The sequence below is a fragment of the Nipponia nippon genome, unplaced genomic scaffold, assembly GCF_047370975.1.
Source record: "Nipponia nippon isolate SJK-2023a ecotype South Korea unplaced genomic scaffold, ASM4737097v1 scaffold_2, whole genome shotgun sequence".
NCBI classification, from domain to species: Eukaryota; Metazoa; Chordata; class Aves; order Pelecaniformes; family Threskiornithidae; genus Nipponia; species Nipponia nippon.
The window spans coordinates 102,002,071-102,027,754 of record NW_028262336.1 but is presented as its reverse complement, the minus strand read 5'-3'; the positions used below and the strand labels follow the sequence as shown (position 1 = coordinate 102,027,754).

General features: G+C 36.7%; 1 protein-coding gene across 4 annotated transcripts in view; it reads left to right on the top strand.

The window, feature by feature from the left end:
* INTS6 (integrator complex subunit 6) overlaps positions 1–22,940 on the top strand; it is a 47,407-nt gene extending 24,467 nt beyond the window's left edge. For 2 of the 4 annotated variants that reach the window (XM_087758991.1, XM_087758994.1), the window contains 14 exons: positions 4,226–4,409; positions 5,412–5,537; positions 6,405–6,559; positions 9,450–9,602; positions 9,742–9,874; positions 10,394–10,488; positions 10,909–11,019; positions 12,652–12,867; positions 12,976–13,102; positions 14,390–14,532; positions 15,224–15,458; positions 16,197–16,568; positions 17,037–17,130; positions 21,290–21,847. In XM_087758991.1, the coding sequence (XP_087615117.1) occupies positions 4,226–4,409; positions 5,412–5,537; positions 6,405–6,559; positions 9,450–9,602; positions 9,742–9,874; positions 10,394–10,488; positions 10,909–11,019; positions 12,652–12,867; positions 12,976–13,102; positions 14,390–14,532; positions 15,224–15,458; positions 16,197–16,568; positions 17,037–17,130; positions 21,290–21,383 (2,238 nt within the window). In that variant the 3' untranslated portion in view covers positions 21,384–21,847. Of the gene's footprint in view, positions 1–4,225; positions 4,410–5,411; positions 5,538–6,404; positions 6,560–9,449; positions 9,603–9,741; positions 9,875–10,393; positions 10,489–10,908; positions 11,020–12,651; positions 12,868–12,975; positions 13,103–14,389; positions 14,533–15,223; positions 15,459–16,196; positions 16,569–17,036; positions 17,131–21,289; positions 21,848–22,922 lie in introns of those variants that run through there. The other 2 variants (XR_015705084.1, XM_087758992.1) reach the window with 2 other exon arrangements.
* Positions 22,941–25,684: the final 2,744 nt, after the last annotated feature.

Sequence of the window (25,684 nt, the reverse complement as noted above, 5' to 3'; positions counted from 1 at the left end):
GACTTCTAATGCACCAGCGCTGATGCACTGAAGGGTGCCAGTGTCAGTTCTATGTCCAGCATGGCAGGTTGACCAGATTCTTCCCTGGAGTCGCTTGTCCAAGTCATAACTCGAGGAAGGGATGGGCTCATACTGTTGGAATACCATCATTATTGGTCTCATGCTATGGATTCCTCTTGAGGTGGCTTTCACTTTTGGCCTGATCCCTCAAATTTGGTCTTAGCCCTTTCCTGATCTTTCCTTTAACAAGTGTTTAATTGCTTGAGGGGTTTTCTCTTATTCCTGTTTATATTATGAAATAAAATGTCATACTTCTCCAGTTTTGCAGCTGCTGGGATATCTTTCCTTGTCTTCCTTCTACATAGCTTCTGTTTTAAGAGGAAGCATTAAACTCCTGTTTACAAGACTGAAACTGGGTTATTGACCAACCAATGCATTCTGATGAATGATTGTGCAAACAAAAAGCATGAGCAATGCTGCTTGGCTTCTGCTGTCTCTCTGTGATCTTCAGTTATTTCCTATGGAAAAACAATTTGTAGCTTTCTCTCTGCGTTGTAACTGCATATGATTGGATGAAAAAAGTAAACATAATGCTGTTGTTAACTCTAAGTAGAGTTTCTCAGTCTGTCAAGGGCTTGTTTTCTCAGCTGGACTTGAATCTTGTTGCCCATTCTTAGTCCTTCAGAGCTCCAAGGATGAAATGCTGCATTTGCTTGGGATGTTAGATGTGTCTTGTCTTTTTATGGGTACCAGAAAAGCCTGCAAGGAAGGTTACTTGCAGATAGATTTTTTTTTTTTTTTTTTTTTAAAGATACAAAAAGACAAGTTGACTATCTCTGTATGGATATTTTTATTGAGTACCTGATTGTGTAACAACCTTTTATGAGATTTCCCAATGTGGAGCTTCCTGTAATTACCTGTGTACTAAAGCTTAAGGAGTGCTAGTGCTGCCCGTTGTAATGTATGAGCCTGTATGTGCAGTCATTGCCAGAAGAGCATTGCACTCTTTCACCAACTACCATGCCATTGCAGAGTTCTCCAATGCTTATCTAGCTTTTATTCAGCCTAGGGTCTCTAGGATCCTCTGATGTTTTTTGAGGATTTCAGACTGTGCTGCTGCTTATGGTTGCATAAATGTATGTAGAAACAAGGACTCAGAATAAACAAAAGACCTGCTCACCAATAACAGGGTTCTTTAAGATCTCATCAGTCTTCCAACCCCTCTCAGTTCTTAAACGTTTTAGTGGATTTAAAGGCAGGGAAGAGGGGCCTAAGGCACACACTACTATCTTATTGTAGCATTATGGCATTTGGGAGTGGTAGGGTTTGTTTGTGCTCCTACAAACTAGTGTTGAGACAAACCAGCTGTTTTTAGTACTCAGCTGGGAGGACACTTGTGTGTGATTATATATAGACAACATACTGAAGACCATTGCTGGTAAATAACCTCCCTTTAAATTGTTCAGTGTATCTTTTTCTCAACAACCAATATGAAAGAGAAAGAGGAAAAGATGTGCGTGTCTTCATATTGAAATATGTGTGGGGAAAGAGAAATGAAATGCAAGATGTACATTTGTAGGCCCATCTTATTTTCTGCTAGGTATGCAGTTGCTATGGCAATACAATGCCAGTTAAAAAAAAAAAAGTAACTGGAAGTGAGAAGTTACTAATGTCTGTGGAGAATGAGGCCTGGTTTGAATCTATAACTTCTCCAGAAACATAAATGTTAAATTTAAGTGGAATTAAACTGTGAAAAAGAAAGTGAGGACATTTGACTTGATGCTGATGGCTTTGCATGTCATCTTACAGTTTGAAAATGTTTCTGATAGTAATATGTACATAATGCAATGGCCTGCTCCTGAGTACTCTTTGGTTTTGGGGTTCTCTCAGTGTAACCAGCTGAGCCAAAGAAAGGGTTTGTAGTTTGAGATAAACTGAACTCAGGATAGTGTTCGTAGAGGGTCCAATGGGATACTTATATATATCTCAAAAAAATGTATATATGCTGCCTGAAGAAAAACAGTGCTGTTAAGTAGGTATGTTTCGCAGATGAAATGTAACTAGTAAATCTTCTGTTCAGTCAGATCTAAGTAGGAAAGTTTGGTGAATGGCATTCCTTAATGATAGCCCCAAGGAGGACGGTGTATTGCTTGTAATTGAGTCCTCTTACAGTCAAGATTCTAGGCTGTTTACTAAGAATGTGGCTATTCTTTTAACTGAGTTTCCTTTGCCAGACAGACATTGCTGGCTCTTCATGTGAAAAAGGGAAAGACATGCATGTGAATCAGTAATAAACCAGGTACATAGCTGAGTGCCCTTTGACCAATTTCATGTGAAACATTTGGGGAAAATAGTTCTCTTCTCACATGTGCTCTCTGCTTGCATCAGCAAAAGCAGAAATTCAGGAGGAAGCATCAGGTGCGCTGAAAAGTCCAAAGTGTTTTGATTCTAGCTCACGTGTTAGGGTGGGTTTGTTGTGTTTCTTCCTGGCTTTGAGATTGTATCAATAAATTGGTTATTTTTCAAACACGAAGATATGTCAATATGAGATGCTTGCAATTATGTAAATAGAAATAGCCGAGGTTTCCAGTTTGGAAATTAGGTTTAATGCTTTCAAGTTCATCTCTTAACAAGCAAACAAAAAACTTTTTCAACGGCTTGTTGCAAGCTCCGTAACTAACCCCTATGAACTGAAAATGAAGCCAATTTGTCATGGGTGGTTTTGTGGACTTGCATCAAGTTTTGGAGGAGACTAGTAGTTTCCCTTGCTAACATAGAGTTGAGATTGAGAATTGGGATTTTTTGAATGCTGCATGAGAAGGAAATTGTTTGAGAAACTCTTGAGTTTGCTCCAGCTTTTGGGCTTAACCCTTGTATTTGGCCTGGTAATGGAACTGTTTGCACCACTTGAGTCATTGCTTTGGGGATCTTTTTTCCCCTTTATGGCTGCAGTGCTCCAGATGAAACGAGAATTTTGCTTGCACCAACAGTGGTATCAGCAGCCAGGGATCTATCAAATCTTTCTGAAAATTGTAATTGCTTGTTATAAGTCTAGTCTATCTGTTCAGGGCTTCTGTAGTTGAATATTTTGTTAAGCTTTCTTTTTCCCACTAATCTCTATGTGAGGTATCTGGATGCAGAAAGAGAGACTAGAGTCTTCTGAATGCCCTGTGCTATCCCTTAGAAGCTAAAGCATTGATTTTTTTTTTTTTCTTATTTCAGTTAACTAGTTATAAAACTACCACTAACCCTGGGAATTTTGGATGTTCTGTTAGTCTCTCTGCCTGTTGCTGTTAGTGGTTAATAAATAATATCCTGAACATGGCTGTATCTTTAGTGCAGCATATTTGAAGCCTGAAACTGGAATCTCTTTACTGCCTCTTCTGGGAATTAAAGCAAAAAGAAATGCTCCTATGTGTTGTATGTCCTCGGATGGTATCTTCAATATTTTGAACTAAAACTTTTGTGTAGTTCTTCCCAGACAGAGGCAACACAATGGCACATGGCAAGCAATTCTTCCTTGTATGAGTGGCTGTGGCTATTGTTATCTATTACCTAAAAGTGAGAACTCATTTTGCATTTCAGTGTTGATTTTAATCTTTACTTTTCACTTAAAGCACAGGCATGAGTTTAGTTGTGGGATATACCCAAGTTATGTAAAATTTCTGCCTTCTGATTCTATAACATAATGACGACATTAGTTCATTTGTTGAAGCCAAGTTATTTGGAGTGGGTGATCCTGGCAGCTAGATATTTTTGAGCAGCTATACCCAAGTTATATTTCTTCTGCAGGAGTCTTAGATTAACATTACCTTTTCATTCAGTTATGTTTTTTATCTTGAAGAATCAAGGAAAAGACTGAGCTGAGAATGGGCCTGTTCTGCAGAAAATTGTTTGAACAAAAGAACGCAGCAGTGAAGCAGTTCTTACTGCTGAAATTCTAAAGGAAATATTCTATTGATTCTGAAGTTTAGATCAGTTTTAAAAAATGGTTGTTCCCACTTGGTTTGTAACTCTCAACTTTGTGCATCATGTTGCCTTGAAATGTTTAAGGTGTTGATTAAATGATGGGTGTCTTGCTTGTAATGTACAGTACTTGAATCAAATTATAAGTATTTGTGGAGAGGTTATAAGTGTGTTTATATAGAGTGAATTGCCATCATTATGTAACCTGATTTTTTTTTTTTTTAAAGCAGTATATTCACAGATTTAAATTCCTTTTCAGCTCCATTTACCTCTCAATTCCCCTCTACCTGGAAGTGAGTTGACTAAAGAACCCTTTCGATGGGACCAGAGGTTATTTGCTTTGGTTCTTCGTTTGCCTGGTATTACAGCACCGGAATCGGAGCAGATGACAGGGGTACCGGTGGATGACTCTGCAATCACACCTATGTGCGAAGTCACAGGAGGTGAGTGCCCTGGTTTCCTTTGACAAGTCAATACTTTTGAAAATGAATTCAATTTATCTCTATTAATCATGTATGTGTTGTGGAATAAGTATTTCTAAGTTCTTATATTACTTGTAAAAACTCAGAACTCAATATAATAAAACTCAAGACACCTATTGCATTAAAGCTACAGACAATTTAATGTAACCTGTCTTGGAAGAGTGTGAATCTACTTTCTTTAGCAGTTTTTTAGAAGAGAAAACTTACTTTTTTTTTTTTTTAACGCACCTTGGTATTGCAATTAGAAATTGTAAGAATTGAGTCTGTTCTGCAGTACAGTTTTGCTAAATTCCTGTCATACTCTGATCTAAAGAAGCCAAAAGTGAAGGAAATGGGTTGGGTTGTTTTTTTCTCCCTCCAGAGCATGCAGAATTTCTGCAATGCACAATGCATAATAATTCTGCAAAATTGATACTTTTCTCTCCATCATAACTCATATTCTTAATCTCTTAGATATTCTATTCCAGATCAAACTCAGGCATTAATTTTATAATTTATTTGTAAAAGTTTTTGATTACATCACATTAAAAACATAATGATTCTTCTGATGCATTGGAGGGGATGTGATAGAAGGCAAACAAAGGGTTTTTAAAAAGCATTCCAAAAGGATTTGATTCCACTGCTTTCTGACTATAATGTAGTGCTTTGACTGAAATTCGTGGACAGTTAAGTGTTGATGTCTGTCACAAGGGGGAGCCCATTTTCCATGAATGCAACCAAGAATTTGAGTTAAAGTCATTAAGGGGCTAAAACCCAAACATTTCCGATGAGGTGCATATAACACCGTCACTGCTTCACTAGGCTGCCTTGCTGCTTAAACAAAGAGGGAGTGTTTAGGAGAAGCTTTGAATCAGTGATCCATACATAAATCAATGTGTGTGGCGGGTGAACAGTTTTGAATGATCCAAGTTGAAATAAGGGCAGAAACACTGAACAACCTTAACCTTGACTGTTTCATTCTAGGTCGATCATATTGCGTGTGCTCTCCAAGAATGCTGAATCAGTGTCTTGAGTCATTGGTGCAAAAAGTGCAAAGTGGAGTGGTAATAAATTTTGAAAAAGCTGGACCTGATCCGTCACCAATTGATGGTACTTGAAATTTTTTGCATGATGTTATCAAATGGCAGGGATGATTATCAATATAATTTAGTGAACTTAATGTAACAGTTGCCAAAACAAAAGGAAAACTGTTACATTTTAAGATATTGCTACAAAAAGGACCTGCTATGTCTGAAATTTTGTTGTACTTTTTCAAAATACTCGCTATAGCTGCTAGACAGTGTGTAAAATCTCTACATTTGGTCATATTAGGTAGTCTTAAATGCAGTTACTCGCATCAAGCGTAAATGGGTTCATGAGTTTTAAGCAGTAGTTTTCAACCAGCTAGAAATGTAAATAGCTTGATACGGAAATATTGTGGGTTTATACACTTATCCTTCTTTTTGTTTAATGTAGTAAAGTGGCTGCATTAAAAGTTAAAATAGCAAATATGACTGCAGCCTTAACTTCTCGTTCTAAATGGCTTAGCTAGGTCCCTCTTAGGATGTTCCTAGGAAGTGTTTGTGGGATTTTTTTAAATCCTGCTTTGCTGCAATAAAAAGTTAGTCCAGCAGTATTAGTTGTGTGTATAATTTTTTTTTTTTTTAATGCATGGAGATTTGAAGGTTATCTGGTAGTAACAGTGGGAGGAGAAAGAAACTGATTATTACGAAGGGCTCCAGATAATTGGCTTTCTCTGCTCTGATCCTGTAAACATTCAATGCTTATTTGGTTTCTCATAGTTTCTGGGTTTTTGCAGAAATGCTTACTGACAACTATCTGCTATTCTTAGAAATAATATTAACTGCAGGAGGAGCTTCCCTGGGGGTATAGTTCTTAAACTCTTCACAGAAGTTGTTTAATACTCTCTTTGAGTTTTAATACTATTTTGACTCATAAAGCCTTTTTCTTCTGTAGATGGGCAGGTGGATATATCTAGACCCTTTGGACCTCAGCCTTGGCACAGCTGTCACAAACTTATTTATGTCAGACCAAACCCTAAAACTGGGGTTCCTATAGGTCATTGGCCTGTTCCTGAATCCTTTTGGCCAGATCAAAATTCTCCAACGCTGGTACGTACTGAAGTTAGATAAAGCCAAAGGGTTTGTGCGTGAGGAACTATTCAAGGATTTCCGATTCACTGATTTTTAAATCTTGATACGTACTTCATTGTAACAACTGTAAAAGCAGTGTGACACAAGAAGGAATGACACATGTAAACCTGTGTTGCAGTTATCTCGGGTAAATTACTGATGAGCAAATAATACTATGGGGTTTGCTTTTTAGTAACTTTGAAGCATTAAGAAACTGCCTGTAACAGATTTATTTGTTGACTTATACATGCACGTAGTGTTTCTGTTTGAACTCTGTTAAAATATCAAACCAGAAATAAGGTGGCACTTTGATAATAGACTATCAAATTCTATTGCCTCTCAGATGGTATTAATAGAAAATAGTATGATCTTCCCAATTTTGAATCCTTGTGATAGTTCTGTCTTTGTTCTAGCAGATGAATGTAATTTCATCTGCTGTTCAGTGTAGTCATACCTTCAATTTATCCCAAGTAGAGAAACTCACCTTGTTTTTTTTAAATACTACCCACAGAATTAATTTTATTTTTTCTTTTTCATAAAAGAATGTATGCCACTGCCTTTTGTTTGGTCTGAGAACTAATCATTAGTATAGTATAATGTATTTTTGTATTTCGGTTAATCTTTGAAAATCATTAAAGTAGAAACAATGCAATCGTATAATTGTTCCCTACCTTTCATGATGATTTTTGTTGAATTTTTGTGGGTTTTTTTCATCTGGAACTGGTGTGCTGACTAGCAAACTCATTGAACTTTTCATAAATTTTATCTCCTTTGTTTAAAAAAATATATAAAGTCCTTTGAAATACAGGTTGTTGAGGAGTGATACAAGTATGAAATTTTAGTCATATTTACAGGTTTGATATTGCTGGCATCTGTGGCCACATTCATTGAAGGGCGTGGATGCCCTTCTGAACTACAAAGCAAGCTAGCATATATGAATAAAAGTAAATCTTCTATAGTCATCTAAAAAACAGAACGTTATTGTGTACTGGATATTAAAAAGCTGCTCTGTAGGAAAACTGTCCCGTGTACTCCTTGTTATCACTATCAATGGCATACATACCTCCATTCACTGTGTAGAGTCAGTACAGTTTGTCTGCTACTGCAGATCTCAATTGAGATTGCTAAAATAGATCTTGCCAAGTGAAGAGCTGTTGAACTAAATCTGCTAAAAACATGAGGTTGACTTACCCAAATGGCAAGAAGACGAGAAAAAATTCTTCTCTCAGTTGTAGCATGTATAGCTCTAATAAGTGCGTAAAGCACTGGATTATTGCACATGCAGCTAAATTCCTGTTGACATGAATTGGAATTCCACATTGAACCTTCCTTATGCAATGTTGGGGAGCTAAGTTTGCTGACAGTGTTTCCAGACTTGTATTTCCTTACTGTTCTGAAAATATAGTGTTAAAACTTAGCACATGTTGCAACTCTTGTCTGCTTAAGAGTCCATAGTTAGATATTTTTCTTTTCCTCTCTGTTACATGATCCACAGTGGAGTTGTCTCAAACAGTCCTACCCCAACAACTGTTTCATGTACTGTAGGTAATGATACTATCAAGACTTCCTTAAATGTATATGAAAGTCTGCTAATAATTATGTTGGCAGATCAACATGTAAATGGCTGCTCCCACTGCTCTGAGGTAAAAATAGTTCTGCTGTCCAACCAAGGATTATTGCACTTCTCAAGTCTTAGCATTCAGCTTCTTTTGCAGCCTTTTTATTCCTAGTATAACTGCTTCATGGCTTGGTCACAAACTCCACCACAACTATTTATTGGAGGCATCTTCTTTGAAGAAAATTGCAGTTCCTTCAGTTGGTTGGGCCTCCTGTTTTGTGTGCACTTGGACAGTAAACCTTCCTCAGAATGGAGACACTCAAGGCAAGACCAGCTCTGTGGGAAGATAACAATTGGGTGGCTCATCCTAAAAGGAAGAGGCTAGAGCTTATAGACATAGAAAAATTGCTTTCAAGGTGAGGTGGTAGGAAGGTCCAAGAAATCCTGTGTTTCCCTAGTTCAGCTTATGTATTTATTGCATACCTTCTTGTAAAGAGAGTAAATGGAAGGAGGCTTCCCAATTGAGCTCCTCCCCAGATTCTAGTGGCCCTAGAGGAGGCTCAGGGTAAGTATAAGAGCTTACGTTCCTCTCTTGAAAACCCTTCAGCGGAAGGCGTACAACTCCAATTTTCATCATGCACAAAAAAAATCAGCTTTCCCTTTCAGCAAAAGAAATTTCAAATATGTTGTTAACATATACTTGAAACTCGAGGCACAAAGGCCTTTCCCTGCGATTAATAAAAAGATTAAAATCCAAACACTTACATTACTTGAATTGAAATAATTTTTCACAGGCCTAGTTAAAATGTGAGTTCTTATAAAGCTTGTTTTTTCTGAATTCAAACTGAATGACCAATAGCAACACGAATTTTTAACTGTTAAATTTGCCAAGAAGGAAAAGTGCTGGAGGAAGTCAGCAAAAGTACAGCACCTGCTTCTGTGGGGAATAAAAATGGGCATGCCCCAGAGTGGCATTGAAGACTTTTTTTTTTTTTTTTTTGTCCCCACTGGGATTTACTTCCATTTGCAAAGCTTTTGTGTATATGCAAGAAGTTTTACTTGCATACTGTTCTAGACTTACTAGGTAAAATAATTGGCATTTATTTAGAAAATAAGATTCCTTAGATTTTAAGACAGTATTAACATCATAAATTATTGCTTAGGATGCATTAACAATAAATATGAATCTGGTATTGAATAGGTTCCTTAAAAATGTCTGTTTTCAAAGAACCTGTATTACTTTAGTTGTCATAGCACAATTGCATTGTAATCGTTGTGCAGACTTGTTAACAGTGGAATGCTTATGTTTAGCCACCTCGCACATCTCATCCTGTGGTGAAGTTTTCCTGTACTGACTGTGAACCGATGGTCATTGACAAACTGCCTTTTGATAAATACGAATTAGAACCTTCACCACTGACCCAGTTTATCCTGGAAAGAAAATCCCCTCAGACCTGCTGGCAGGCAAGTAGAGTGCATGCTGAATTTAAGTTATTTATAGAATGCTGTTTTTCATAGACTTTATTCTACAATCAAAATAGGACATAATATTTCGGCACATGATATTTGTGATTTACATACAATATAATGTGTTTTATTGCAGGTATATGTGAGCAATAGCGCAAAATACAGTGAACTTGGTCATCCTTTTGGTTACTTGAAAGCTAGTACAGCGCTGAATTGTGTGAATTTGTTTGTGATGCCTTACAATTATCCAGTCCTCCTTCCACTGCTAGGTAAATACCACTTCATAAAAATTTTCTTAGGTCGTAGGCAATTGAAAAATTGATCTCATCTAAATAGATTACTGCAATGAATGCCAGTATTAATCACACACCTGTAGAAAGGTAGAATGTTGAACAATGTATTTGTCATCAATAACTTCTTTCACTTGTCACCAACTGGCTGACCTTCATGACTCAGACTCAATATGTAAGATGATTTACTTAATCATCATTCTTTCAGATATGTTTTGGTCTCACTTCTTTCATTATTTTAGGAGCCATTTTTCTCTATCTCTTGTCTCAATTACCGATTCAATTTGATAAATAATTTATCAGGTTCCATCTTTTGGCTGCAGCATTAATCTTGTGTGTGTGTGTGTGTTTAGTTTAGTTGTATGTATGATAAAATACATACATTAATTTAAGCATTGAGGAATTGGCATTTCTTTGGGAGTTTCTTTTATTAGAAAAAAGATGCAATGCTATTTAGACATGCCTTTCATGTTGTCTTTTTTTTTTTATAACCATCAGATGACTTGTTTAAAGTACACAAGGCAAAGCCTACATTGAAATGGCGACAGTCATTTGAAAGCTATTTGAAGACAATGCCTCCTTATTATCTTGGGGTAAGGTGACTTACTGTGTTAAAATTTCTATTTTATTATGTAGCTATAGTTATCTTTCCGCTATGGGTGTATTCCCTATTTCAAGTAGAATATGTATTAATTTAAGAGAGAATACCTAAACTTTGTGCATAATGGTACTTACTGTTTTCACTGAAGTCCTCTGGAAGGCTTGAGACCTGAATGTTATGAAAATTTCATCAACTGTGACTCATATATAAATGATATCTCTGCTAATAATTGATTCTGTATGAATGGAACAATGCTTTAAAACAACAAAAAAAAATGCTGCCCTGAAAGTCATCATCTTCTTTTCTAACTTTGGGGACCTCAGGTTCTATTTGAAATGGATACAGTTAGTAGAAGTATGAATACAACACTTATAAAGTTAAATATGACTATACAATATATTCCATGTTTCAGCCTTTGAAGAAAGCTGTGAGAATGATGGGAGCACCAAACCTTATAGCTGACAATGTGGAATATGGACTTAGTTACAGTGTCATTTCATATCTCAAAAAGTTGAGTCAGCAGGTAATGTTGAAGCAACAGAGCAGTAAAAACTTATTCTAATATCAGGTTAATCTTAAAATACTCAAGTTCAATGGCTTTGAAGGAAAAAAAGAGCAGAAAGATCAAGTTAATACCTTCCCATAAGTAATCAGCAAAAAAGCATTTTAGCTTTCTGAATTGAAGGAAAAATTGACATTTAAATATAGACTATATAGACTGAACTATAAAGATACATATGGAGGTACAAATTGAGATTTTTTTTGTATTTAAGGAGCATTTTTACTTGTACACACAGTTAACATACTTTTGTCCAAAAGAAAGCATGTTGTCTTATCTTAGATATTAAAGATGTTGTAGCATTTTTCCAGAAAATAGAGATTTGTACTTTGTGCATCTGAATCAGAAAGTGTCCTTTCTTTGGCTTGTGAAATGAAATGGAAAGTGTTCAGTAAATATAAAGTGACATAATTCAGAATCTCAAATAAGGATACAGGTGTAGAAGTGGCAAGTGACCTTTTGAAATTGCTGACTGTGTTCAGAATAGTGCCCTTATCTTTGACTGGTCTCCTGCACCAGCTAAAGCATTTCTGCCCTGCTACCTCCACTTTTATTTTGTTGAACTGTGCATGTTAAGCTTTCTTGTTCAAGATAACAAAACAATGCAGTAGGCTTGAAACTTCAAGAAACAGTAGTGCAAGTACTTGTAACTTAGCTAATGAGTTCTTATGGACCAGCTTTTTCTTAAAACATTAATATAAATGATTATTTGAGGAAGCAAACCTCTTGAAGTTTACAGTATATGCTATTAAACCATAATCCTATTGCTCAGTATTCTGTGAACTAATCTCTCAACCTAGACATCTTGGACTCCTAAAATGTAATGACATGCACTGCAAATTGTACTTAAAGCTTTTCTAAATTCTGAAAGGCTGTGCCAGTAGAGACTCAGTATTCTTAATAAGTACATATTCAAATTTTGAGTAGTCTACAAATTCATGTGAAACTGCAAAACCAACATTGGCAGGTGTATTACTAAATTACTTTTGGCTCTTTCTTCAACTGTGTTCTGCCAAAAAGCTGGTGTTTATGAACATGTTTAATTTTGGTACAAATCTAACTTAACATTAGGGGTTAGGTCTGCCTAGTCAAACAGAATTGGGTATTACCATGTATTTCATATTTATTAATGTTATGACTATTCATATTGAGCTTTTAAAAAGTTGATACCATTGTGTGACTGATCGCAACTATAGTTGTGGGAGAATCGGTCTTTTGAGAGTTACAGTGTTTAGCTGTTATCGTAGAAAACAGTTTATGTGAGTACAGATAGATTTGCAGAGAATTACTAGTTAAATTATGGCATTTTATGAAAATAAAAGCATTGCATGCATATTGGTGCTTAGATACCATAATGGGCAGCAGAGGAGAAATATGCAGAAGACCTAGGCACAAACTGTTCGCTATATTTAAAATTGTAGTAAGTGTTAAGTGGTTATGTATTAAGCACTCCTTAAGCACTCATCCTAGTTATGGTCGTCATAGTGTATTAGCACATTGTTGAATCTTCTAGGTAGGAATTTAAAATGAATAAGTCTGACTAATCCTTTTAAGAGCATATTGTCAATTTTATTTATTTATTTATTTCAAATTAAGGCCAAAATAGAGTCCGATAGAGTCATTGGCTCTGTAGGCAAAAAGGTAGCGCAAGAGACTGGAATTAAGGTCAGAAGCAGATCACACAACCTGTCTATGGCACATAGGAACGATTTTCAACATCTGCTACAGGGGATTACTGGGGAAATTCCTCATAGACCTCTAGACCTCAATATGAAGGAGTATGCTGGGTTCCAAATAGCTTTGCTGAATAAGGTAAGCACCACTGTGTGTAATGTTGTTATTTTCAATATACTTCCATTGAAATGCTAGATATTGTTTCATACATGGTATTAATTGGAACTTTATTTACTGGAACCGTAGGATTTGAAACCTCAGACTTTTAGAAATGCTTATGACATACCCAGAAGAAATCTTTTGGATCAATTAACACGAATGAGATCTAATTTACTGAAGAATACTCGCAAGTTCCTCAAAGGACAAGATGAAGGTTAGATAACAGTTTATTTTTTGCCTAACTGTGATATGATTGGTACTAAAAAAATAAGACTGTAACAAATAGCGTAGCTCTTTAAAACCTAGTGGATGTCTGATACTGCCATTAAACTGCATGTTTTTATAGATTTTTTTTTTTTTCCCCTTAAATAACTTATTGGAAGAAAAAACGGTGAGGGTAGGGAAGATGTGGATTCACTGCTCTGTCCTTTAGTCCATATGAGAAGACTTGGCTTTTACATAGGATTCTTTGTTCATTGTTTTTTCCTAACTTTCATGATATATATGAGAAAAAAATCACAGGGCATTTCTGAACATTACGATCTCTCTCCATAGAAGTGGATTGTGAGCAGTGGAAAAGTAAGCTTGCTCACTGGGTGCTGTCAGTGTGTTTCTTTTGCCCTTTATGCCAACAGCAAATAGTTCAGTAGTCTGCTAATTTATTTCTTTGCCTTTCTACTGTGTCTTCTGGCACTGCTTTATGGTATCTTAACAAACAGAAGATTAAGAAGTAAGTGGAGAAAATGAGAAGGGCAGTGCAAGTGGAAGTGTATGTTACATTAGTTCCGTCACTACTTAGGTCAGATTAACATCTGTGACCAAGTGCTAATGTAATGTGAAATGCAAAGAAGTTGCTCTTTGGGGAGGGGGTAAAACCACATAAAAACTAATGTTAGGGTTTGTTCTGCTATTTCTGCTAGCATATGTTTTGCTTGATCAAAGGCTTGGCAAATTTAACTAAATCCATAAGAAGTTTAGAATCAGGTCCTATAGATTTTAAGAATTTGCTGATTCCAGTGGTCAAAAAATCACTGTTGCTTTGGGAAAATGCTAGTCTCCACAATTAAATTTGGGGTGGCTAAAATTGGGTAGTTATGTCAAAGCTGTATGCAGCATGGCATTACTACTTTGCATTAATGTAGCTTTTGTTTTTAGTAATGTTTTAGTTATTTGTTCCCAGTCTCAGTTTTTTTTCACCCATCTACCCTGTTGAAAAGTTAGGGGACACACTGGAAAACTAACTTCCACACATGACTATTGCTTATTTCCATGTCATAATGATAAATACACAAGACACATACTGATTCATGTAAGCAAGTTTTCTGCACTCAAAACATGATGTTATAAATACCAGTTAGGCAAGAATAATGGTGAGTTTTGCGCATCTATTTTGTTAATGCATTTGATAAGAGATTGAAAGCTGGAGGTGTGAAGTGGATATAGACTAAATTCTCATAAGGTGAGCAGTATCATATATTAATAAACCCTTCTGTTATGATAGATCAAGTTCACAGTGTACCTATAGCACAAATGGGAAACTACCAGGAGTATCTGAAACAAATACCTTCTCCACTCCGAGAGCTTGATCCTGATCAACCACGAAGGCTCCATACATTTGGCAATCCATTCAAATTGGACAAAAAGGTGACTTTTCTGTAATGCATTTTTTAAAATGTGCTGTTGTGAGTGTGTGCGCTGCTGATTAAACCATTCAAAGAGCAATGTATTGGAGAAACACTTCAAAGTATTTGGAAAAGTACTGCTTACAAGAAAGTCTCTCAGATGTTTTTCCATCAATAGTATCCTATGGAGGACAGTCTTTATTGAAAACCAGTATTATGCCTCTGAATTGTATTATAAATGAAATACGTTTGTCACTGTAGTATAGCTAATACTGAATCATGTTTCCTTTACCAAACTTCCCCCATAAAAAGCTTCCCATAACTTTGAGAGCATGGACTTTCCCTTTTGTCCAAATCGGTCTTGGACTTGACCAAATTACCGCTATCATTTAGAGCTGCTCTTTTAAACGTTTGAGTCATTTTGCAATTACTGAAAAGGAAGTTTGACAGCCCACTCAGTTAGTTGTCTTACTTGGCAGACTGTTGGATAAGGGCCTCAAGCACATTGGTTTAGTCTAGGAAGGATTTGATATGGTTTTCCTGTATTGCTTTGGTCAACAGTTGAGAATTCAGCGCATGATGACATGTAGTACATAGTTACCTTATACATGGTAAACATCATCAAAACACCAAAGCATCCATTATATTTTCTATTTTATATTTTGTGGTTTTGGCTTAAAGTTTAAGAATTCTTCCAATTAAATTAATTACAGGGAATGATGATAGATGAAGCAGATGAATTTGTATCAGGACCTCAAAATAAACATAAAAGACCTGGAGAACCAAATATGCAAGGGATTCCGAAAAGACGTCGTTGTATGTCCCCCCTGCTTAGAGGTCGACCGCAAACTCCTCCGGTTGTGAATAACCACATTGGAGGAAAAGGGCCACCAACACCAATCACACAAGCACAGCCTGACCTTGTTAAACCTATTCCTATTCACAAAAGTAAGTGAATCTTCATATTTAGAGAGTTTGTTTTTTAATTTATGCAAAAAACTTGTTTATCTAGAAATACCATTGGCTGATTTTCCCAAATATGGCAATTTTATCCCTCATTTTTGAAAATGAAGTACTAAGTGTGCATCTGGTGTTAATTACAGAAAGAGTTAATAGAGTCTTCCAGACAGAAGTCTCTTTCATATGAACTTCCCAGTATAAACAATGTATTTCCTGTATTAAATGAGGAGACAATGTAAACAGTCAGAAGGATGTTCTTCCTTTGCCTGGGAATTCAGATTCTCCAAAAGTATCACAACATGAGGTTAATTTGAATTTTGCTGTAGTGCTGTGAATTTACTTCCCTTAGTGTGGAGCTGAGGCGCTGTGTAAGTCTTGCTTATTGTTGAGCACTGAAGTGAACTTTGTTGGTTCAGTTTAATGGGGAAAGACAAGCATGTTGTAAAAGCACATTTTACAGGTGCTTTTTCTTTTGGTGGTAGTCCATATAACAATTTCCCTTTTCATGTAAAGAATATACCTGTGATTGTTTTTAAGCCATTAATTGCCAAGAGATACAGCAATGTGCTCAGCGTTACAACCCACAAACATATTTTCTTGTGCCTAGCATGTACAATATACAAGCTGCAGCATAGCTTTACAAGAGTGTAATACTGAACTGACTCATTGATTTCTATCAGATGATAAAGAACGTGAAACTGGCAAGTATAATCTTTGTTTTTTCAGCATCAGAAACAAATAATGAGGTTACAATGGATGATGTGGTTGAGAATCATGTTACAGACCCACTTTCATCTGACGTTTTCCCGAATACTGTGGATTCAGAGTTTTCAATGTCCTCTTCTCCATTCAATTCATTGGATCGACCGGCAGCTCATACAGAGGACGTAGGCCATGAACATTTAGGGAATAACTTGAATGTTGATGGGTTTTTGGAGAATCATGAGGAATCGGGTAGTAAAGAACAAAGTACCGAGGAGAACTTGCCAATGTCTTCGCCAAGCAAAGGGAAAAAACCCGTCCATTACAGAAGTTCCAGAGAGATTAATATAGAGCTAAGAGCACAAATTATGAAAGAGATCCGAAAACCAGGAAGGAGTAAGTATACCAAATCTCTCTTTCAGATGATTGGCATGAGAGCTAGATAAAGAATTCGTATTAGATCACTATTTTAGAAAAAATACTGAACCATGAGACTGAAGCAAAATAAATTTAAAGCTGAAAAGATTTGTTTTAAAACCTCTGCTGAAAACTTACTGGATGAGTGATTAAAACATTGCTATACCTACCAATGTTCATGAAAGTCATGTTTTTTGTATTATCAGTATTAGAATTGCCTTGTTAGATGTTTCAGTAGTATCCTAAACTGCAGTATCCTGTGTTTTTTAATGTTAGCGTTCATTAAGCAGTATGTCATTGGTACAAGCCTGGTTGATAGGAGATATATCATAAAAGCTTACAAAAGCTGAATGAAATCTGTTGCATTTCACTCAGATCTATTACAACAGAGATCTGTATAGGCATTTCTTAAGTAATTGTGATTTTGCTCTTCTTTTTATCTTTAAGAGTATGAAAGAATCTTCTTTTTACTGAAGCATGTACAAGGAAGCTTACAAACCCGACTGATATTTTTACAAAATGTTATTAAAGAAGCTTCAAGGTAGGTAACTGAATTATATTAATCTTATAAAACTGCACCACATGCTGCCATACATAACTGCTTGACAACCATGCAGTTCTTTGTTTGAAACTTGCCATGCAATGCTTTGCACTGCAAGTAAATAATTCCCTAGATAAAAACAGAAACACATAAACTTCCTGATGTCTGTTGTTTGCACAAGCTTACCTTTTTGGCTCAGATTTTGTCTTGAAAATGTTAGCAGCTGTAAGTGCCAAATCACCATAAATATAGATGGACAATGGTATAGAAAGAGAAGGTAACTTTAGAAAATCATTCAAGTTCCAAAGTTCAAGTATGAGCATACTGCTAATTTGAAAAACTGACAGAACTGCATATTACTGTGAATTAGGCTTTCAGAAGAAGTTGAAATTCATTGTTCGGCATAAACTCAAAATCTTGTCCTAAAAATAGTTTTGAGATCCAGGTATGCTCCATAAAGACATGTCTCTGCTCTTCAGATTTATTTCCTTCAGAGATATTGTAGTCCTTGTCACTGGAGTAGAGAGACTTGCTGAGGATTTAAACCCCGTGTTGTTAATCCAGGTAGAAACTGTTCCTTACAGCATTCTTAGACTGACCATACTTGCTTAGCCTTCTACATGTTTACTAAGAGGAAAGAAAGCAGAAACATGTAATTATGATTGGAACCAATAGTGTTTGAAGTGAACTAGGAATTCCAGCATCTTGGTTGGATCATAAATATAACTGTAACTTTGAGGCTTATTTCAGAAGCCTCAAAGAATAGTTGATATTTTTGCTCTAATCTGTTTTTGTAGTAGTCAGCTTTTTTTTCCCTGTGGCATTATTAAACAAATTTTATGATTAAATACAAGTCAAAGTAATTTTTGGATAAAACCATGCTGAGAGTTTAAGGTACACTAAACGTTGGACATTCATACAGCTCCTCTAGCCTTCTCCTGCCAGCACAGCGGGGCATCTAGATTTATATAGATCATGCTCTTCCTATAGCAACAATTACTTTATCATGCCTTTGCTTTTGATCTGTCTATTATTATATCACCTGTCAGAGTTGTTCCATAGCCTGTAGATTATACTTGCTTCCTCACTGTCTCAGCACACCAAAACAATACTGTTGCTCCTGGAGTCTGTGGCAGCCGTTAGCGGGGCTGGAATACTTGTGCCTCTAAAATTAGGCTCTTTAGATCATTTGTAATTCTCTCTTCTGTTGCACAGCCTCTCTATTCCAGTTATCTTGAGTTGACTCTTTCCCTACAAAATCTGGCAGTGGTTGAGTGTTGCCGTTGGATGCATCAGAATTAAATCCTGTCTCTCACTGTAGCCGACAGTTTTCTGTATCTACTGATGGAAAAAGTTGGAAATTCTGTTTTTCTTGACTGTTAAACTTTAATTTTTATTGGTTTGAGTGTAGGAGCAACTTAATCTCTCTCCTTCCTCTTCTCTCCTAGGTTAGATTTTTATAGTGTGGTCATTTTATCCACCTGGATAACACGGCGTACAATCACTATGCAGTTCTCTGCTTCTTTCCTTATCCAGGCAAGCTATCACATTTAACCAAGGTTCCCTGCAGGAAACATTTCTAGGCTCTCCAGAGTTGTCAAGATAGTCTTGTTTTGTTAACTGATAGCTGACCTTTGCAATGCCATGGAATGCAATTCAAATTTGGGATGCCTACTCTCTTTCCCTGCTCCAAGGAGCTCTGACTCTGAACACAGGCTTAAGAAAGCTCTTGAGCATTTCAGCAAAAAGGTCTGTGTTTAAAAAAAAGTCCCCATTCAATTCTGGAGGTTAATCCACTAGAGAGTTATGAGGGGAGAGAAAGATTTTTAAAGCAATCCACAGTTTTCAGCTTCCTTTGGAAACGGACTGCCTTGCAGTTCCTCTTCTGATAGCAGAAAAGCTATCACTTCTGAGAGGCAGAAATCAAGATGGAGTAGACAATGGATTTGTTTTCTTCCAGTTAATTGTAAAAATATTAAGGATGAGGAGATACCACATCCCAATTTCAAATTCTTGGCTATTTCTACTCTGACAAAGACTTTTCTTATGCTTGGTGATATACATTTGGCTCAGCCTGGGTGGGTAGTATAGTGCTAACAAGGAGTCCTTATTGAACACAAGAGATGTGACTTCCCAATAGATGGCTATGACTTTGGATGCACAAAATGAAGTTATTTAGGAATGGGCTAAAAGAAATTAGCCTATTTAGTGGAGAGGTCTTCAGTATTTCTGGAGTTGGCATAACGATCCATTTACGGTCCTAGCACTAAGAATAAGTGGTTGTTTTGTTCTCTGCTAAATAGTCTAGAGCAAAAGCTGACAAAACATGGATCAAAATTCTCCAAATCAACCAGCTTCTCAGTATGAGAAATTAAATTCCTGTTTATTTATTGTCCAAACTAAGAGCTTTAAGCTACTAATACACATAGCAAAGCCCAAAGTGTGTACCTAGACAAAATGCTGAGCAATACCCACTTGTGGCAAGTGCTGGCAAGAATTAATACAACCAATTTCAAAGTAATAATGAAGCTTTATGCTCAATAGCTGGAACTACTTAAGGAAGTTTTATTATTAAGGGTACTAATTTACTTAGCAGAGTGAACAGTTGAATTAGAGTCAATGCTAAATTCTGTTAATTACAATATTAGTTAATGTAGTAAATTGTTTCTGTTGCCTTGAAAAAAAAATTGCTTGCTGTAGGGTTCAGCATTTGGAAAAGAACTTTCAGTGAGATGTACTGAGGGGCTGGACATAAGCCTGAATTCTTGTGCCAACAGTAATGTGAGAAGAGTTAGCAATGTGTGTTTTCCCCACTTTCCACCACGTTTTAAGTTTCTAGGAAATGTCTGCTGTTAACTTGCACAGCTGCTTCAGAGGGGCTTGAAGGTATTCTGGAAAGTAACATTGCCCAGTCACTTGCACAGAATACGAGCATGTTAAATTTTCACTAGGATATATTGAAGTACTTTGCTATTAGCTTAAGTAATTTGACTTTTACTAGAGGGAATGAGAAGGAATAAAAATCTATTTCCCAGGTTAATACTTTTCTACAAGCAGGGAGCAGTTGTGAAAGCAATGAGGAAGAATGGAGGGGAAGCAGTACTTGATGTGTGGGGATTCTTTGGGGTTACTGAGGAGAACTGTGATGAGAAGGATGGGTAAGGGCCCAGAGCATGGGTATTCAACGAGATAGTAAGTGGTTGGAAATGGGAGCTTGTTTACCTATAGGCAAGCTGGGATTGTGGGGAAGTCTGTGGTCTAGGAATTGGGGCAGATGCTGTGTTTCTGTGAACCAAGAGCATGGACTGGGAGGCCCGGCTGGGACTAGAGGCTTTTGCTGGGGTTTAATAAGGCCACAGGACTGAACTCTGTGTATAGTTGAGAATAGTACCGAGTGGTGGGTGATCTTTTCATTGCTGCTTATCTTTGAGTATGTGTACGGCTGCCGAAGCATTGGTCAGAAGTGGCTTCTCAATGCAGAAATGTCTCAAGGGGGAGGGCTAGCTGGAAACAGCAAGGAGCTGTGTGCGCTGAGGCAGGCCTGTAAGCAAAGGTGCCAAAATGGTCTGCTGTTCAAATGTATGTAATCAGTATGGAATAGGACTGCAGAGACTCCAGGTATGGGTTACGTCTGTATTTTCTTTAATTTCTTTCTCAAATTTTTAATTTGTATTTTCATGTCAGGAAATCTGCTCTACAATGTGTAATGCTATTCCTTCACCAGTACCAGCTTCACTTAACTTTTCTGAATGCACCATGAAGGCATGCAAATAATCCCTAAAAGCTGTGGCCAGCTTTAGGATTATAGTTCTTTGGGCATACGTTTTATTTCTGCGCTTCAGAAATTTACTTCTGGAAACAGCAAATGCTTAACTCTCTTTTTTTCCTGGCTTTCTGAGGGCTGAGTGATGTTCAGCAATGTGCTAGAATTGAGTGTAGTAAGCACGTTTTTTTGTATTCTCTCATTAAATGGAAAAGCAAGTTAGTAATTTACCAGAACTTTAGGCGACAGTGTATATACCTATGAGGTATCTATAACCTCATCATGGACTGGACCTAAAATAATAATTGAAGTTTCCAGGGTTCAGTAAAAGTTTTGTGAACAATATTTCATCTATTACTGTGTGCATCCATTATTATGCTTTTTTTTTATATACAGGTTTAAGAAACGAATGCTGATAGAACAGCTTGAGAGTTTTCTGGAAGAAATCCATCGCAGATCCAATCAGGTCAACCATATCAACAGCAGCTAAGAAACTCTGCACACAAGAGAAAGCCACAGCAGGGCACTGCTGTCCTTACTTGCATTCATTTTTGACATGCACTCTTATCTCAAGTTCCTGTACCTGAAAGAATGAGAAGCTGCTCTATAAAATGATGAGAAAAGTATCCATCATCTTTTTTTTTTTTCACTTCTGTTATTTTTGTAATGTGAAAAATATCACAAAAACATTTTTATTTAACTAAATGGAGAACTTCTTGCTTGTCATGGACTTAAGTGTCACTTTCCCTCAGGTTCTATTTTTCTTATCCAACCTTCAAAACTATCACCTCTTAAGGTTGAACTTTGCCAAAAAGTTGCTTTGTAATTTTCAAAAGAAAAAAGCACATACATTAAACAAGGTAATGTTTTGTATATACAGTTATTTTGGATATATTATTGTAAGTTGTATAAATGTATTTTGAAAAATATTTAAGAAAAGCACTTTTGTTATTCCATCAATAAAAACTCTATTTTAATCTTTGTGTAGGATTGAGTACAGTTTTTATTGGAATGGTTCATTTTGCCTTCCCTTTCCAGAGCTTCCATGTTCTAGTATCAGCGTTAAAGAACGAAGGGCAGTTTTGTATCACCGCGTACTCTGTTCTTAATCAGAGAGCAGGTGAAAGGAAGCTCATGCTCAATCGCAGCTATGGCAGCATGATACCCTGTTGGCCTTGCGTACTTTGCGCTTCACTATTTGGTGACTAGCACAACAAACTGATGTACTGTATGCCCATCCACAGCAATGACAAAACCCACAGTTTTATGAGGATACGGTGTAGTAAAGCAGGGGTCAGTAGCCTTTCAGCGGTGCCGCAGAGTTTTTCTGTGTCAGAAGGTTTTATGTGTTTACAAATGTGGGAACAACCAGAAGGTGCTGCTGCTTGGACACAAAATATCACTGAATGCTTTATTAGCCATGGCTTTCATCTGTGCTAGATGCTCCTAACTTCTGGAAAACTTTGATTCAGTGGGAACAGCTCCCCTCTGATGCTTTTCCTAGGTGTCAGTGGTTCGCAGTCTTCATCCAAAATCTTTATAGGCCTGGTTTTCTGATGCTGCTTGTGCCATGAGTTGCTGAATCTTGTACTAAAACACTCACTGTATCCCAACTTCTGTCAGGATGCTGAAAAAAGCATTTTTCTAGATGGTTTTAGCCTCATTCAGTGTTCTTCAGGAATGTCCATTCTATGCTGTGTTCATTTAAAAAAAAGTAAAATAAAAGGTAGTAAAGGTAGCAGTACTACTACATTTTTTGGCAATAATATTTGTTTGGTCACTGATTGAGTGGGTATTTCTGCTTTCTACCTGTTCTGTCAGTTCTGAAACAGCCTCTCAACTTGAGTTCCTTTTCGCAGCATTTTGCTGCTTGCTTGTTACTTTATTGTCTCAGCTGGATTATATCTAAGTCCAGGAGCAGATTGAACTTCAATTTTGTTCTTAAGTTTCTGACTTTGGGACAGGGAAATACAGTTGTGCTTGAAAAATCACATATTACAAAGTTTTCTTATGGGATGCTTTCTTTCAGATGACCTACATACTCAGCAACAGTCAAGCTGACTTTAGCCATGATGAAGTTAAGCGGAACCTGTTGGCCCATATACTTAAATATTTGGATGGCAAAATCTGTTCAGTTTTTCCTCAGATGGTTATATGCTTACTATCTTTGCTATAGTTGTGGCGCTGATGATTCCTAGACAGCTGTAAGTTTCCAATAATGTGTACAAAGTAAGGTAGAGGAGGACTTGCTGACTCTTACTCTTGCAAAAGTGATATTGTTTAAAACAGTGTTTTAATAAATACATATAATGTAGCCTTTAGTTTCATTGAAGGAAAGCTTATCATAGGAGGAACAGAAGACAGTGTATTTGTTGAGTGTTTATTATGAAGGATTTGTAACTCTTCCTATAAAGAGTACTGAACCTGTAAATGAAAACAATATTAACATTATTTAAGTTTGGGACCACGTTTTCAAAGTGTAGTACAGTTTAAATACATAAATTAAGCATGGAACTAGCAGATTTGTGATCATTCATTGCTCATATGGAAAAATTGACTGCAATTGCATGCATGCCTCAGAATAATTTGAACATTTCCGCATTAAAAACAAAAAGGCCTTTCCAAACAGTTGGTAACACAAACCAGAAATTTGCCCAAACCTGAAACTTACCCAAACCTTTGGCTAAAGAATCACTTTTGAACTGAGCAAAAACAGAGCCTAAATTAATTCCTTTGTGTTGATATTCTCGTTACAGAAGAGATTATTACAACCCCTTGAATGAAATCACTGCCTCAGGTTCATTGAATTTGTGGTTCAGTTGTTCATATTGCTGTTACCTTGCCTGTCCTTCAAAGGGAATATGTTCAAACCTGAAATTCAGGTTAAAAAACCCAAACTTTTTCAATTATTTCAGGCAGAAATATGCTATTTTAAGTCTTGGGAAATATATTTCTGCTATTACTGGAAGACTGATGCAATGAAGACATCTGGTCTGCATAAAGATTCATTGTGATTTTATGGGGATAGCAAGTTTTAAGTACATCTAGTTAGGTTAATAAAATGTATGAAAAGCAAATCTTGTTTACCCTTTCCCCTTTTCATACCTGAACAACTTCAGTCACTAAGTCTGAACAAGCAAAATGATGGAATGCTTTCACTTTTTGCATTAAAAAGCTTAAATTACAGAAATGTACTTCTGATTTTTTAGTTGATTGGAAGGTATATATTTTGTTATGCTTCATATAAAAATCCTGTTTTACAATCTGATTTCCTTCCTATTTATATATTTTATCATATATCATAAACTGAGCAATTTTATTCACCGAAATCAGTTTGTTCTTAATCCTGAAGAGTCTGTGGCATAGGTTTCATAGGCTTTTAGTGCCCCTTTTTTTTTGTTTTTGTTAATTCTGCGTTTGTCAAGTAAAAATACTTTTATTCACTGAATGGTAATGATTGCCAAAGTATATTTAAAACAACCCCCCTGCCAAGGTAGTGCTTTTTTCTTTGAAAAGATATGTTTGCATTTTGGTCAAAAGGTGAGACACAGGTTTTTAAAGCAGAATGTTACATACACAGGTATTCACCGACTAAGAGAACAGAGTGTGTTGCTTGGAAGCAGATGAGGAAAACTACTCTCTTCGGTCTTCTTGCCAGGCCCCAGTGTTTTACTGAACCCTATAAATAGCTTTGTGTTCCCTTGAAATCTAAATGGACGTGACCCCAGTTATGAGAGAAACTTGGTGGTTTGAAGGATTTTTAGGAAAATGCTTAATGTGCAAATTTATTGCGTTGCTAAGAATGGTAGGAGTTGTTGGAGATGGCCTGATACTTCGGAGGAGGAAACACCTGCTAAATGGGGCGTAACGCAATTCTTCTTTAGTATTGCCAACGAGCTAAATGGCATTTTCTTTTGGCAGCGGTTCCGGAGTAACTTATGTGATTGGACATCTGAAATGAGACATAGAGTCTAATACTGAAGCCAAAGGAGCAGTGTGATGCTTCGCTCTTTCGGACATGGCTCTGCAGTTTTGTTTGTTTGTTTGGGGGGCTGGGGGAGTTCATTCGCAAGAAACAGAGTTAGCTGCAAAAGAAACATGCATTTTTTTGGCACTTCCTTGCAAAAGTGAAGATACAAGTTAGGCTTTTTGCAGAGCTAAGTTATCTGATTATATCCACTGAATATCCGCGGCTTTTAATAACCTCAATGTCTCATGAGGGTACCAAGTAGTGAAGAGTCCAGATGTGTAAAACTATCTCCTCAAAGGTGTTGATATTCGAGATATGAGGGAAGAGAAACTTGCTTCTGTGTATTCTGAGCTGTAGCTGGGCCAAAGATTGTTGGTCTTCGGAATTTCTGAGCTATCCCCCTAGAAACTGCTGAGGTAGGAATTACTACAGGGACTTTCAGGCCCTGGAGTCCTGGTGCCTACAGGCAGAAATCTGTTTGCTGTGTGCCATCTGTGTTAGGCGTGAATTAAGTTTCATTTATAGAGAAAGATTTCTATTTTGGCTTCTTCAGATATTAATCTACCAGATCCAGCCCATTTGTCGTTTGAATCACCCTGTGGAGGTCGGTCCCTAATCCTGGGCCATTTAAGATCTTTCTAGTGCCTATAATTATGGTAGAAATCTTTTTGAGCACATACTGCATATACATGTAAGAGGCTAAGCTGGCTTCCCTGGCTTCTATGACTATCACGCATTCTTTTTAAAGAAATTAAGCTGTAGTCTTTATGCTTTAAAAACTCTAAACCCACTGTTTCCATGGTTGTTGAAATATCCTGGAC